General features: G+C 40.2%; 1 protein-coding gene across 2 annotated transcripts in view; it reads right to left on the reverse strand.

The window, feature by feature from the left end:
• Nucleotides 1-15,480, reverse strand: part of LOC306734830 (guanine nucleotide-binding protein G(olf) subunit alpha) — a gene marked incomplete at its 5' end in the record, with an annotated part of 44,964 nt that overhangs the window by 4,179 nt on the left and 25,305 nt on the right. For both annotated transcript variants that reach the window (XM_079216230.1, XM_079216231.1), the window contains 4 exons: nucleotides 66-186; nucleotides 387-445; nucleotides 2,293-2,366; nucleotides 2,474-2,528. In XM_079216230.1, coding sequence (XP_079072356.1) covers nucleotides 66-186; nucleotides 387-445; nucleotides 2,293-2,366; nucleotides 2,474-2,528 — 309 coding nt within the window. The remainder of the gene's footprint in view (nucleotides 1-65; nucleotides 187-386; nucleotides 446-2,292; nucleotides 2,367-2,473; nucleotides 2,529-15,480) is intronic.

Genomic DNA, 15,480 nt, shown 5'->3' on the forward strand with positions numbered 1-15,480 from the left:
GGGAAAGGACCCAACACGAGAATCCACCACTAGGCCACTAACATTCATTCATGTTTCTGACTCACCTGTTGTTCCAAATACTGCGGAAGAGGTCCAGGGCTTCCCGTAGCCTGTTGGTGTTATTGTCTTCCCTTATTACCATGTTGTAGCTGCTGCTAGCCACCACGAAGATGATAGCAGTGACGTCTAGAAGGAGAAGAGAGGAACTACTATCAGGACAGCTTTCTGACATCCCGTGTGGAGGAATAACCCAAACAATAGGAGGGGGCGTGACGCTGAATGTGGCAGAAAATATTTTGAGACAGACAAGATGTAATAGGAGGTGAATGTTTTGTACAGTGAGGCTATTTGAAGACGATCAAGAACAAAAAGGCTGAAAGTCTCACCGTTAAAGCACTGGATCCATTTTCTCCTTTCATCTCTCTGGCCTCCAACATCAAACATGCTATGGAGGAGACATAATACTGGGTCAGACCCACAACAACACACTCACTGTTGCCCTCTTTAATCAAAGAGTTTATATTTCTAGTGGGACGTCAGGTACATATTGTACTGCAGTTGGCTGGCCCTAGAACGTTTAGAAGCCAGTTTTATTTTGAATGATTATTCATATAAAGAAACGTTTGGTCGATGATCACAAAACATCAGTTTTCTGTCTTGAGCTAACTCTGCGCCTGATCTTAGGTCTGCTTTGCAAAATGAGACCATATATTCTAATGGGACAAGTCTGGATACATGAATAATCAATTAATGAATGAATAATGTGAAGAACAACATTATTTGCACATCCTCGGTACCCTGCGTGACCCTGGCTGGATATTTGGAAGTCATCAAAGCTGAATAATGAAAAAGGGAAGTCATGTCCCAGGGCTTTTTTATATCAATCATTCAGGATGATATAATTTCATACAAAGGCCTGTTTCAGATGGTAGAATACATCTGTTGTGTCTGCAACTGTGGAAATGGGTCATCTCATCTGTCATCATGAAAACAGTTATGAAACATTTACTTTAACTCTTACTGGTTGCTCTACTGGAAATAATGCTCAAAACTTTCAACTGGCTCAGAAATCCCACCGGTCGACCACAGTTTTGTTCATTACTGTTACGGGGTATGAACTTATGACATTTCAGATTTAACACGGGACCCAGGCAAATATAGCAACGACACCCAAGGACATTCTTAACTGGTACTAAAACATGGATGCAAAAAGGAATCAAATGTTTTAAAAAGCGCGCCATTTCAATAATGATTTGACAACTAATTATTTAATGGATAGAAGCCTTAAAGAAAAAGAAAATGTTTTTATGCACTGGTACATTTTGAATTTTGTCATTCATCTTCTTTCAGACAATTCTATTTGTTTCTGTAGATTTCTCGAATATTCAACAAAGGTTAGCATTAGAAAAGGAAGCATGAGCATATTTACATTTTTTTGGAACTTAATGGATTTTTCAATACATATCTTTAAAGGTCACTTTTTCTAAATGTTTTTTTCCTTCATACTCAGAAATCTCACTTCAGAAACACTTACATACACCAAACTTTCCAGTTTCATTCCCATCTTTATTCTTAAGGTTGGGTAATTATATATTATTCATAGCTTGATTAATGGAACTTTTACGATCGTTGACGCTATTTTCTGATTCTTGGAGTAACCCAAAGTGATATTTAAAATTCCTTTCATAAAAACTTTTGACTTGTCAACAAAATAAAACTAGAATTTTGAACCTGGCTTTATCCAATGTTCAGATTTCTGTTCTGGAAATTCATGCAAATAAGCACATAGTAGAAAATTACTGCCTCATTTGCATATTCAAACATATAATATTTACCCTAGTCACTTGCAGTGACTAATCTTAAGTGGGGCAGGTGGAAGCACTTGCTCAACCGCTTTTTGACTTTTTCTTTATTTTATAGAAATCTACTTCTTATTTTGGTCGATCCCTCTTGTTGGATTAGGGTGGGATATTTGAGATTTTCTGTGTTTTGAAAGGTTCTGTTAGATCTGAAAATAATTAAAAAAAATAGTATCCCATTAAAAAGTATGTCCTTTTTGGGGCAATTACGCGATTACACATTTATGTAGGCATTCTATTTCTAAAATCAGTTAACGTATAGAAGTACTAACAAACTACTTGGCAAATGAAAAATTAAATATGATTTGCTTTACTTAACAATGAATTATCAATATGGATGAGCCTGTCTTTGCACAAAATAATTAAGAAATTAAAGGGAAAACATGTTTTCATCATGTGTAATTTTATGTCCGAGCATCTGAGCAACACTTACTGAAAGTTCACTTTGTCTACTTGGAACCTCGTCTCGAAAATCCCTGAAGTTAACACTCGGCAGCGTAGCAGGTCCTGCAGAACATGGAAATGAAAAAAATATCCAAATGAGTAAAACTTAAGACAAGCAAGGTTTTTGAAGTGATTTCCAAACTGTAAACTGTGCAGAATAATGTGCTGACCTGGTCCGTTGGTGTGTATTCGTTTTGTCTTACAGAGGCAATTCTGTCCAGAAAACTGCGAAGATAGAAACAGTACAGATTAAGATTTTGCACTACGGTCTTTCAGTTTCTATATGCTGCGGGAACATAAAAGTTATTAGGATTCAACTACTGGAGACTAATCATATTAGTCTTCATGAATACTGATTTCTAAGCCAAACATACAGGGAACCAGAGCTCATTTCACAAAGAAACTAAGTCCACTTTCACCAATCCCAGCACAATCTTATCCATGTATTTCAACCTCTCTCTTTAACTGCAATTTTCAAACCAAATCACATGCCACAACTTTTCATTCATTAAACCTATCTCCTGTGCTGCGTACGCTCAAACTGGAATTTAGATGTTCACGTTAGCTACACCGGATGCTGCAAAAGGCGGCCGCCATGTCTGACTGCCTGTAGACGTAGGCCGGTGTTTAGGCAGCTGGTGTCCACAAGAGGGCAGGGCTGCTCAGTCTGGGCTATTTTGGTCTGTCTCTAGCCAGAGTGATTACATAAGGCGGTTATTGTGGAGGTTAGACAGTTTGCTGTTGCAGTCTCTTCACTACTGAAAGAGAATGTGCAGCAGCAACAGCAACAACAGCAGCAGCAGCAGCAGAGGCTGGGGACACACAGTCACACAGGCCCCTGGAGGATCTGGATCACACAATTAAAGGGACTCCAGCAATGCTGGTCGAAGGGCCCCTATTTGTGTGTATATATATATTTGTTTATCCTTTTTTGTTTAACTTTTATTTAGCCAGGATAATCTAATTGAAATGTTTAATCTCTTTTAGAAAGGGGTCTAGGCCAAGATGCCAGCGTAAAACCTTCACCACATAAAAACCCAGTTAAAAGACTTAAGAAGAAAAAAGCGAAGAGTTAAAAACTAAAACAATTCACATAAAGTGACGGCAGACGAACCAGCAAATTGCATCAATCAAGAATTGTCATTCAGTACCATGAGAAGTACATTCAATGCTCAAGTGATCCTTCAGCCTGTTTTTAAAACCTTGATTACAAAATAATCTAGTTTTAAATGTCTAGCTCACACTAAGTTGAAGGTCGAAAAACCTCAAAAGCGTTTTTACCCAAAACGTTGCAGGTTCGAGGGATGTCGTACATCATTTCTCCACATGATCGGAGGTTGCCGCTACTAGGACATATAGAAGATAAAAGTAATATGACCTTATACAGGTAAATTTATCTAGATTTGTATGCTCTATAAACTATATTACTACACAGCTTTGGGAAAAGCACTAAACATGTATTGAAGGTACATTATGATACATAATGTCTCCCCTTACTACAGGAGCAACAGCAGCTCACATTGGAGCTCCAAATTAGCCAAAGCACAAAGCAAAAATGTCCTCTTCAGTACTCGAGGTACAAATACATTTGCCAGCATGAAATGCAAATGTATTACTCTCAAAACAAACCGTAATACTCTTAACCCTCTCTTGCTCTCTCTAATATATAATTTGAGCTAAAGAGATTTCTTGATTCATTTATTAATTGTTTTGGGGTCATTTTTTTAAACAAGATTCCAAAGGTTTGATGGTTTCAGCATCGCATAGGATATTTCTTTTAATTGATCAATCAAGAAAATAATCAATCAATGACAACTGATTAGAACTAGTCCAGGCGGCAGCCAAAATTGTGGAACAATAAATAAAACTACTATGGAGAGAATAGTACAAATTAAGAAAAATATACAGCAGAGAAAATAAAGGTGCGTCAGGTATTTCTGGAGGAGAAGAGTTCATCTTAAAGACGAAGTTGGTGAGTGAATCCAGTATGTAGGACACAGATGTGGACAAACAGCCCATCTCATCACACTTAATATTTTACTCAAACCATCTGTAGCTTCAGGATGTCACAAGCAAGTCAACATGGCGACAAGAAACCTGATGCGCACAAGAATAGGAAGTCAGGTTTCTCGTATGGTTTGAGCCGTCAGTTCTTTTCTCCATTCAACCCCTAAAAGTAGCACACCCAACACACAGCCGAGAATGAACGCTCTATTATGAACCATTAGATAACAGAGACAACGCTCATATGCTCCGACAACACTGTTTTCATCACACAGACTTTATTTCTGCCTCACACAGTCCACACAAAAGCAGAAGTAAGGCTATTTCTGAAGGAGCACTAGACTTTCTCACACAGAGTAAATGCATCTCATATTCCACCAGACATAAGGAAAGGTGGCATTTAAAATGAATTTCCATGAGAAAATGTCATGCAAAAAGATCTATTTCTTGTTTTTATTGGCTTGTTGATTTAGTTTTCACAATCTCACAAAAATGTCAAACGCACGCTACGTGTTACCACGGAGTAAAGTGTCATCTAAAAATTCTTTATTTATTATTTTAGGGCACGTAACATTATGTACTTATTAACCAGATCACATGTGTGTGCCAAGTCCGTCTCCACAGGCTGACCAGATGTCTAATCCCGTCAGAAAAACTCCCACAATACTCCACACCTGTCTTTAACTTACAAATGGACCTTTGAACACGTGTTACTTTCTTTCTAAAAAGGACCTTTATCACCTAAACCTGAAGCATAAAGACTGATGACCACTGGTAGTAGGGCTGAATGATTACAAAAAAATACAACAAATCTAGTTATTTTTGACTGATATTGCAATTGCGTTATGATTTGCGATATTAGAGGGAATGGTCATTTTTACACTATTATCCTTATTTTTATTGGGATCTGTACAAAACAAAGATGTTTTCTTAAGACTGTAGAAAAGAATGTATAGGCCAGGACATCTCTGCAGCACCACAATATTTAAACAGAGCAATTCTTTAATAACATGTGCTCATATTTTCTATATCCCATGCTCGATCATAGTGGTTCCCCAACATTTTTAGTTTGTGACCATTTTAATACAAAGCAAGCCATATGTACTCATTGCTCATTGAAAGTTGTGAGAAGTTCAATCTAAATGTGACTTTCCCCTCTCAGATTGATTCATGTGAATCATTTTAAGAGGTCTGATGGGTAAAACTTCAAAAAAACATTATGTATAAGAATGGAGTTTAACCCAAGTTAACATGATTTCTCCTCACTTTAGAGGGCAGCAAAAACTAAATACAGTCGGTGACCTCCCACAAAGGTAGCAAGGGAGAGATAAAACATGAAGGTGATAGAAATAATGTTTCCAAAAAAATTCCCAAAAGGGCTTGACAAATAAATGTTCTATGAGGACAGACATTAATTCAAAATGTTTATTCGACTTGACCCGATAAGGCTGCCACTAACATTTTGCAATTAATTGTTTTACCAATAAAATGTCAAATGTCGACCACATTTCCTAAAATCCAAATTTGCTCTTTATGGTCGGACAAAACCCCAAAATTTTGTTCTCAGAGAAGCAAATTCTCACAACTGAGGAGCTGTAACTAGGAACAAAAAAGAAAACTACACATATCATCTTGAAATAGTAACACAAATCTGTAGTCACACTCGGTAACATGCAGAGATGTACGTTGGCATCATTCAAGAACCACATTTAGCAAATCCCACAATGAATTATATTTACATTTCAATTTGTGCTATGCTGGAACCAAGGCGAACACATCCAGCAAACCCATTAAAACTGCATCGTATTTGTAAAGACACAATATACAGTTAGATATCACAAACACTCGTCTCCCCTGAGCAGACACTGACACGGATTCACACACAAAAACATTAACAAAACCTCCAAAAATCTCCGGCTTTCGCCCCAACACTGCAACAATGTGGGAGTATTTTTAGTCAGCCTTCCTTGCAGAAAACTAGCTAGGTTATAATTACCAAGCGCTTTGTGACCGCCATGTGACAGAAGTACTATTGGTAGAGCACCGGAGAGACAAATATAGACCTCGTACCCAGGAAGAAAAAAAAAAAAAGGACAAGGGTCCTGGATCCAGGAAAAAAACAAAACAGGAAAGGATAACTCTGATTACCGAGTGGTCGTCCAGATAATGCCTTATCAAAAGGTCTGGGTGCAGTTTTCAGAAGCTACGGTGCTACAAATAGATGAGCTGGGTTTCAGCTCCAGTGAAATCTGCGGTTTGGTTTGGTTTCTTCAATTTCCTCCCCAAACAGTCCTCTGCTGGCATCAAGGATGGTTATGTGATGTGGTCATTTTGTCAAATTTGTGGATTTGAGGGATAACAGGCCACCAGTATTTCCACTTTGTTCCCAGTATAATACATATATTATCGTTTATTATTGGTTATGAATTTGTCGCTTTGCTTTTTCCACTACAAAACTGTTCAAAACTATTAAACCACTTTAATCTCGCTGTAACTTCACATTTATCTTTTACTAGTCCATGCCAGTTTGTCCTTAATTGGCAGGTTGACTAAAAAAGGAACTGCACGACTGTCTTGACTATTAAAGTCCTTCTCTTTCTGTCTGTGCAGCTGGGTTGTCTCTGTATTTAGCCAAAATAGACTGTACTCGTTCTGCAGGCCAGTCTGTGTTGCTATGTATAGTCTTCGTGGAGGACAGTATCACTTGACTTGGCCTGGTCTTTCTGTGTTGTTGGACTCATCTTTCCATAAAACACAGACATAGGCATGAATATACACACCTTAAGGGCCCCCACGTGGTCCGGGTCACATGTTGCTGCCCATTGAGCAGAAAAGGGGGTAGAGGGAAGATGGTGGTGGTAGTAGAGTGGCAGGGGCATTAAAGCGCTTCACAAAAGGGACTCGGGGACATGGGTCACCCAGCTCCATGGGGTCCTCTCCCTGAACCACAACACTGATACAAGCTCTCGTACCATTATGTCGCTTTAGGAGAGCCAAAACAAACAAATAAACAAACAGGCCTAACTATAAATTAAGGCAACAACCAGGATACAGTAGCCAACTGGAAAATAACTGAACTAATCACTAACAATTTCATTCAAATATTTAAAACAATCTGAATGGATCAAGACAATACATGTCCTAAAAAAGAGCCAGTTGTGGATAAAAAATAAAAAAAAGACAGTGAAAAGTTACAACAATGCTGAAATAAAGACTGGAAAAAGTCCGCTCCAACAGACCGGCAACCTTCACACCAACCAACAGCGCCCAGCCTCATGTGCTCATTTGATAATTGGGTTGACTTTTTACAAATAGTGGACCATCTTTAATTAGCAGTGCAGAAGATCCAATCAATAGTTTCCATATTTTGAGCAGCTCAGGCCAGCGCTCAGGCCAGCATAATGGACTTTCACTTTAGTCTCCATTTGACTGGTGACAATGCTTTAAAACTCACTGCTGGACATGGCAGCAGCCCCACCACACTCTTTCGAGCTGGTAAAGCTTTATTTAAAATGTGTTTGTTTTCTTTGTTGTATATTTACTACATTTCTTTACCATGACCAAAGACAACAATCCATGACATACATTTAGAATAAGTAGGAAAGCAACAGAAGTATGAGGCTGAATGAAAATACAAAAGAGCACCACCTTTAGTAAGACAAAGTTCCTGACGGAAAATGTACGCTAAACGGCATCACTGTTTGACAAACAAATTACCTCTGGGAAGTACAAAAGCAGAACCATGACAGTAACAATGACTGCTCATTATTAAACAGGACACTAAACAGATTTAAAGGAACAGGATCACCATTTCCATGATCAACTGATCTACGGCTTTAACGAACAATAACTTTCATTATTGATTAATGGCCGATATATTTTTAACACTTGTTGTATAAAATGTCTGAAAGGGTGATCGTTTGTTTAGGGATTTCCAACCAACAGTCCAAAACTAAACAAATATATATGTAGTTTTATATATATAGATATAAACAATAAGTTGGAGAAGCTGTATTCTTGCTTTAATAAAATTACTGAATTATCAAAAACGTTATACTTTTCCTTCATGCTTCATCCGTCTTGTCTCACAAACCACACATAGTAGCCTAATATACCCAGCTGCACTGCACATCACATCACACAGGCTGTGGGACGCATTGAGCTGCTCCGGCACACACAGAGCCACGTCCAGCAAGACAACGTAAAAGGTGGAGCTGTGCAGGATCCTTGTCACCAGGTGGAAATATCTGAGCCCCGGGTTCAACTCATCCATCCAAACAGGAACACTGTGCAGTTTGGGAGATGGATCTGAAACTAGACAAATCCATCAACGGCTCAGTGGGTACTTCCTAAATATAGGAGCAAGAGCGGAGACACTCCTGAAAGTCAAACCAAATCTTGTGTAAACAAAAGTGCCTGCTTTATCTCAAGGCCGCCAAGTCGCCTTCCAGGGACGCATCAAGTCATGGTTTTGAACGGTGTTGTATAAAAATGTGAAATACATTGTAATGCCCTTTTGTCTCTGCTCAATGTCTACGTGGGCCATTGCATTACCTCGGCCTAAAATAGACTCAGTCTCCAAGATTCTAGCGACAGTGGGAACACAGGGAATCTGTCAGGTCTGAACTGTGTCCCAAGTGAAGCTCCCAGCTACAGTTCTCACAGTGAAATTGACCGATGGGTTTCTCTAAATAATATTGAGGCCCAACATCGATACACTATCAGTCAGCTTCTGAATTAGTCTGTGCCAAAAATAGAAAACAAAATAAAAATAGACAATCAGCAATATTGAGTAGGTTTCAATTTTCTCGCCTGTAAACAACCACAGCCTCCATGTCAAATTAGTTGTTCCGCGTGGAAGTCAACTGTTGACCCATTGAAAATGAGCTTTTCCTCTTTTCCCGTAATCAAAAGTCAATAACCATTAATATCAGACAGGTGCGTCTACCGTATCAGTGCAGATTGCATAAGCCTGAACCGAGCCGTGCTGACTGAACTGGGAGGTGATTAGAAATTAACCGAATCGACACAGAAGGAATTAATTTCTCCATGAAAAGAAAAAGCTAATTTATTCATTTTTCAAATCTTATTCTAAAGGTTTTAAACATGCAGATCCTGTGTCAGAACTCGAGTTGTCAAGGCCTGTGTGCTATTTGTGCAGTTCACAAACTGGCCTCTGGGTGGCATCCCTTTCGCTCCTGCTGCACACAGCCTCTCTTCCGCACTGACCCTGCCTGCTTTTAGCAGCTGGGTTCCCATGGCAACCCCAGTCGGTCCATACCGCTCCTCTCTCTCTCGTTCTCTCTATCCCCCGTCTCTTCCTAAGCCAGGCCGCACTTGTATCCTTCCATTTCCAGGCTCTCCCATACATCAACACAAAGCAGAACCATGCTCTGTGCTAGCTTTCTACATGGCATGTGTGTGTGTGAGTGTGTGTGTGAGTGTGTGTGTGTGTGTGTGTGTGTGTGTGTGTGTGTGTGTGTGTGTGTGTGTGTGTGTGTGTGTGTGTGTGTGTGTGTGTGTGTGTGTGTGTGTGTGTGTGTGTGTGTGTGTGTGTGTGTGTGTGTGTACAGCAAATTCAGGTTTATGAAGACAGATTATTTTAGAGTGCCACCGTCTCAAGCACACAACCAAAAATAAGTCACAGTTTCAGTAAAGGGGAGGAATGTAATGTCTCGTCTTCTGTAATATGTAAAGAGACATAAAGTCTGTCACAACATGGTGACATGACATAGCGTCAGTGGTGATGAATTAGACGCAGAGGGTTAAATGAGTTTAGAGCTGGACCGTGGGGATTGATAAGGATGTTACAAGTCACGGAGCAGTCAATAGGAGTCCCATGAGATGGGCCCGGTTACGGTAATGCCCACTGGATTCTTTATGGTCAAGTGGTAACTGCAAACTGTGGTGATGTTGTGACGGCTTCGTAACAACCTCCATGGAGAAAGCAACACATCCACCCCACATGTTGGTGATTAATGGGATATTTGTACAGAGTGAGGAGTGTACAGTGTCATTACTTTGTCAACGAATTGATGAGAAAAGTAGTGTCAGACAACCCACAAGGGTAATCTTGGTCAACTTGCCATTTAGTAAAATGTATCCCTATTTAACTAATTAAAATCCACTTGCATATCACTCTCTATCCTTTCACTCCACTGCTAACTCTAAAATGCGGTAAAGATAATGTCAAACATGCCGAAACTTTGTCTAGAGATTCAGGTAGTGTAGGTTTCTAACATCTTTCATGAGAGATATATATATTTGAATATACCCTGTGACAGCATGCATGTGCTGCTGGTTTATATATTTTATGGTCAACAATTGATAGTTTTCAGTAAAGTATATTAAAAAATATATATTTTTAAAAGCACACAGTTTCCATTCTTTAAATCATTGTTTAATCTGTCAATTTCTTACTTGTGTGGTCTATAAAATGGTTAAAGGACATTTTGACAAACCCTAGTCTTGGGTACCAACACAATCCATTTTGTCTACAATCACATGCAATAAAAAAACATCAAATCCTGACAATGAGATATTTTTGCAAAAGTAAATCAAATTATTTGTTGGTGACCAAAATAGTTGCAGATTAATTTTCTGTTGATAGACTAATCAATTTGTTTTAGCTCAAGTTTCAAGTTTCTGGGTGTTCATGCTCCAGCATATATCAAAGACAAATTAGCAAGTAACACAAAAGGAACATGCAAGTACATTACACCTTTATTTAACCTGTAGCAGCTGAAAAAACATAATCGGTGTGGACTGGATTACATTTCTAAATAAATATTGTTTCAGAGGACAGCATCACTCTGAAGAACCACAACCGCAAGAGGAACCGGATGTTCCCCTCACATAACATATTGTTTTGTCAGGACCATTTAAGATGGGCTCCTTATCTATATGGTCAGAGAGAAAAAGCCGCAGAATCGCAGGTTAAGAATGCCCACAAGATAAATCATTCAAGTCAAACTGCCCAACCATGGCTTGCATTGGAGACAAATGTTTACTTAAGTTAGCCTCCAAGCTACCTCCTTCGGCCTGGCCTGATGACACAGCCAACAGCCAGAACTGTCTTGGCAAACAAACCGCTGTGACAGACAAATATAAAAGGTTTCTATAAATAGCTTTGTGCCCCCCTTTGACCACATTCCACAGGAGGTGAAAGTTGAAGCTTGTTTGACTAGTGGCCAAGGTGGAGGGAGGCCTTTTGCCTGGGTGTGGCTGGACACTGCTAACTGCTAGCCTCACTGCTAGCCAGGCCTGCAGGCTACACAACCTTAGCTACAGCACACAAACCAGGCCAAACAGGCGCCGAGGGTTTGAAAGCCCCCATGTGATACAAAACATGCTAATGTCAATGCTAAATACACATCGTCATGTGGTTTTTGAGGGATTTTTGCATGGCTCCGAGTATGCTGCTGCTCACTGTAATAAGCAGACTCAGCAGCAACAGGGAGAAAGTGTGGAGCTGGGAGCCCCTGTCATGATTAGACAGCAAAATGTCTCCTTGCGTGTCAAACCCTGCTTTGATCAATCCAGCCCCCCTCTCGACTCGGTCTCTAGCAGTGGCAGAAATAGTTGAGCTGTGTGTGTGTGTGTGTGTGTGTGTGTGTGTGTGTGTGTCTGTGTGGGGGGGGGGGGGGGGGGGGAGAGAGACACAGAGAAAGCAGTAAAGCATACGGGTGCATTCGTACACTGGCAATGATTTGTTTTATGTCAGCGCATTAAGAGGAGAGCAGGTATCGCCAGGCAGTCCGTAGTCGCTCACACACACACAAAACCAACACAGAGGCGTTTTGTGTCTCACCTTCTGCTACTGACCTTCCCTTTGTTTACAGCGCATTGCCGGGATACTCCCTTTGATTCGGCTGCGCACACGTGACCCTCCGCCAGTTTCTGCTCTGCAGTGCTGCTGCTAAAAATAGCCTCAGCTTGCCCTGGCTCCACAGCTAGTTTACATAAGCTCTAAGGGGGGTGGAAGGGGAGGGGGGAGCGACAGAGGGGGGAGCGAGACAGGAGGGGGAGCCTCAGTAGAGAGAGAGAGAGAGAGAGAGAGAGAGAGAGAGAGAGAGAGAGAGAGAGAGAGAGAGAGAGAGAGAGAGAGAGAGAGAGAGAGAGAGAAGGGGGGTCTATGGACAACCATTCCACAATCTGAGCAGGGAAACCTGCAGCGCCACTGCTGTCCTCCAGCAGTCTGTGCCTTTACACTCCTGTTCAACAGCAGGGTGTGTATGTGTGTGTGTGTGTGTGTGTGTGTGTGTGTGTGTGTGTGTGTGTGTGTGTGTGTGTGTGTGTGTGTGTGTGTGTGTGTGTGTATGTGTGTGTGTGTGTAAGAGAGAGAAAGGTATGCGTTTGTGTGTGTGTACTGTACGTGTGTATGTGTAGTCGGCACACAGCAACAGACTCGCAGATATCCGCCATTCACCAGCCTCGCGCTGTGTCTCTGTCTGTCCTTTAAAATGGACGCAAATTTCCACCCAAAAAAAAAATTCTATTTATAGAAACAATTCCCCTTCTTTAAGGGGAACATTAATTCCCATTTTTCTCTGCAGCGCTGTTCATATTAAACATTCAAAGAGACAAAACTAACAATTAACAAGAACCTACAAACAATCTAAACATCACGCTATTTTGCTAATTCGATATGTAATGAGAGATACTCAACAGGGGAAAAAACAATTGTGGTGAGCTATTTGAGTTTTTCGTATATTTTGATATTGATTTAGATTTTAAAAATACAATTCAAAACGTGTATTGTAGTTTCAATGGGGCAATGCCTGCTTTCAAATGTGATCCAACTCATTCACTAAACTCAATACAGGCTGTCAGAGCCTCTGGTCTCTAGTAACAAAATAAAAACACATTGGCAGTGTAGCTAATCTTGTGACATGTAGCATGCTATGCTGGGCAGCTTTAGGCTCTCTCTTAACTATTTCCAAATGCCCAGGCAGGCTGAAAGCTATCTAAAAACCAACATCTACAACTTCAAACGACATCCACAATACTTTAAAACACTTCCCTTACGGACAGAAAGAGACATTAACAATTAAAGTTACACTAAATCTCAGGCCCTATTGAAACTTGAAGATGTTAAATGTTGGATTTATAGACACATTTTAGAGAATGCTTCATATAGGGAACAACATGTGTTCTGCAACATCCTCTCTGATGTTGCTTTCTGGCCTCAAGAGAGGACTGACTAGATAGATAGACAGAGAGAGAGAGAGAGAAAGCAAGAGAGAGAGAGAGAAAGAGAGAGAGAGAGAGAGAGCGAGAGAGCGAGAGAGTCCCACAGGGGGCTCTAACAACCTTAAGGACAGTGGTTTGTGTAGACGGAGTCCCACTGAGCTTCCAGTAGATTGGATTCTACAGTTCAGTTTAAAACCACTCCTTCCTTTTCCTCAGAAATCATGCACAAACACACTCACAGATATATTCAAACACACACTTCCATAGTGCCCTCTTTGATTATTCCTCAGTCAGCTGACAGCAGTGTCATCTGATTTTAGCAAGCGACACAAAGGCTTTTGTTATTCTGGATTAAGCCCTTTTATCATTGTTTTTGTCAAAATGTTTGTATGATTGGTGTAGTTATAATAATGTGCTGTAGTAAACTTGTTAACAGGCAAAAAAAATAACATAATTTACTAGAAAAAGATTAAGTGAACTAAACTGAACTGAAACCATTTAGGCTATTTTAAGAGTATGGTTACTTTAAGTGACTAAAGCACTCAACAACTTAAACATAGAATACCAAAAATAGATATAAACATTAATAGTTCATCTATTTTGAGGGTTGAGTCTGAAATAAGGATACATTTTACTGGCTCCTTAGCACTTTGCTTAGTTATGCATTTTTATTATTTTTATCTTTGTAGCTCTGTTTGACTTTTTGGAGCAAGTTGGCTGAGTTGCTGAGTCGTGTTTTTTTTAAGTTCCAAAATTGTTGATATTTAATCCAAAAGCACAAATTAAATTAAATTGTTTTTGTTCTTTCTTTGAGCTTCTGATGAACTCAAATCTCTTAATTTCTTCCTCTGCTCCATTCTTGGCCATCACTCTCTTTCTGTTTAGTTCTCTAAGATGCAAAAATTAAAACTGTGACTTCAGATTTCATTCTCAAACCACACAATATCAAATGTGTTAAAAAAATAACCTGAGAACCAATCTGAAACAAGTCAATACATTGAAATATAAAACACAGAGATCAGTTTGGACATGTTGGAAGAGCCCAAACCCCGTCACAATCAGCCTCATCTGTTGGTATTACACTGTGTAACGTCAAAGCAGCTAAAACATTAAGAAATTAAGCAACTTATTGGTGACAGGAAAAGGCAGCAGTGACATGCAGCCTGTGTATAAATATCTCTCTCTCGGGCTTTTCTGTGAACAGAAGAGGCTCCTTATTGAGGAGATCCACTGTTTGCGAAGCGTAGCCCCTCTGTTTCTGTAGGCCCTTCAGGGGCCGGAGCTGGCTGACAATGCCGGCCATTCTTAGCATTTCACTGCCCCAGATGACTGTGTCAGTGGCCCCCCGGCTGGTGACAGAGTCCCGTGACCAGCACTACACCCCAGCCCCAACACCAACTCCAGCGCCAGCCAATAACCAGACCCAGCCGTGGATAAGTCTATCCACAGTCCCATCTCGCGGACCTCTGGATATCTGTCCCGTCCCAGCCAAACTGCTCCATCCTGGACCATCTGCCTCATCCTGACTTATGATGATCCTTGTGTAGTTTAACACTTGTGATGCATTAAATGCATGCATGCATTAAATGCACCACTGTGAGTTAAAATCTCGGGTAGGATGGCCTGCTTTGGCCACCCGTAGGCTCTGTCATTGGTTCACCTTCATTTATAAGACAATCCTTGGTCTGCTCCCAAACTACCTACATGTTTTCATCATGCAGAGAAGTGTCGGACAATACTCTTTGCGTTCTCAGGACTTTTTTATGCTCACTGTCCCAAATGCCAGAACGAAAATGGAAAAAGGGCTTTTGTGTACTCTGCTCCCTCATCTTGGAATATGTTGCAGAATGTTTAAAGCTCAAAGAACTGATACCACTGACCGCTTTTAAATCTAGAATGAAAGAACTAAAGGAAGGTTCCCAAAAATGTAAATGTTTCTTAAATTGACTCTGTTACGTCACTGTGTCTTAGCTTTTAGTTT

Source organism: Taurulus bubalis (assembly GCF_910589615.1).
Source record: "Taurulus bubalis genome assembly, chromosome: 1".
NCBI lineage: Eukaryota > Metazoa > Chordata > Actinopteri > Perciformes > Cottidae > Taurulus > Taurulus bubalis.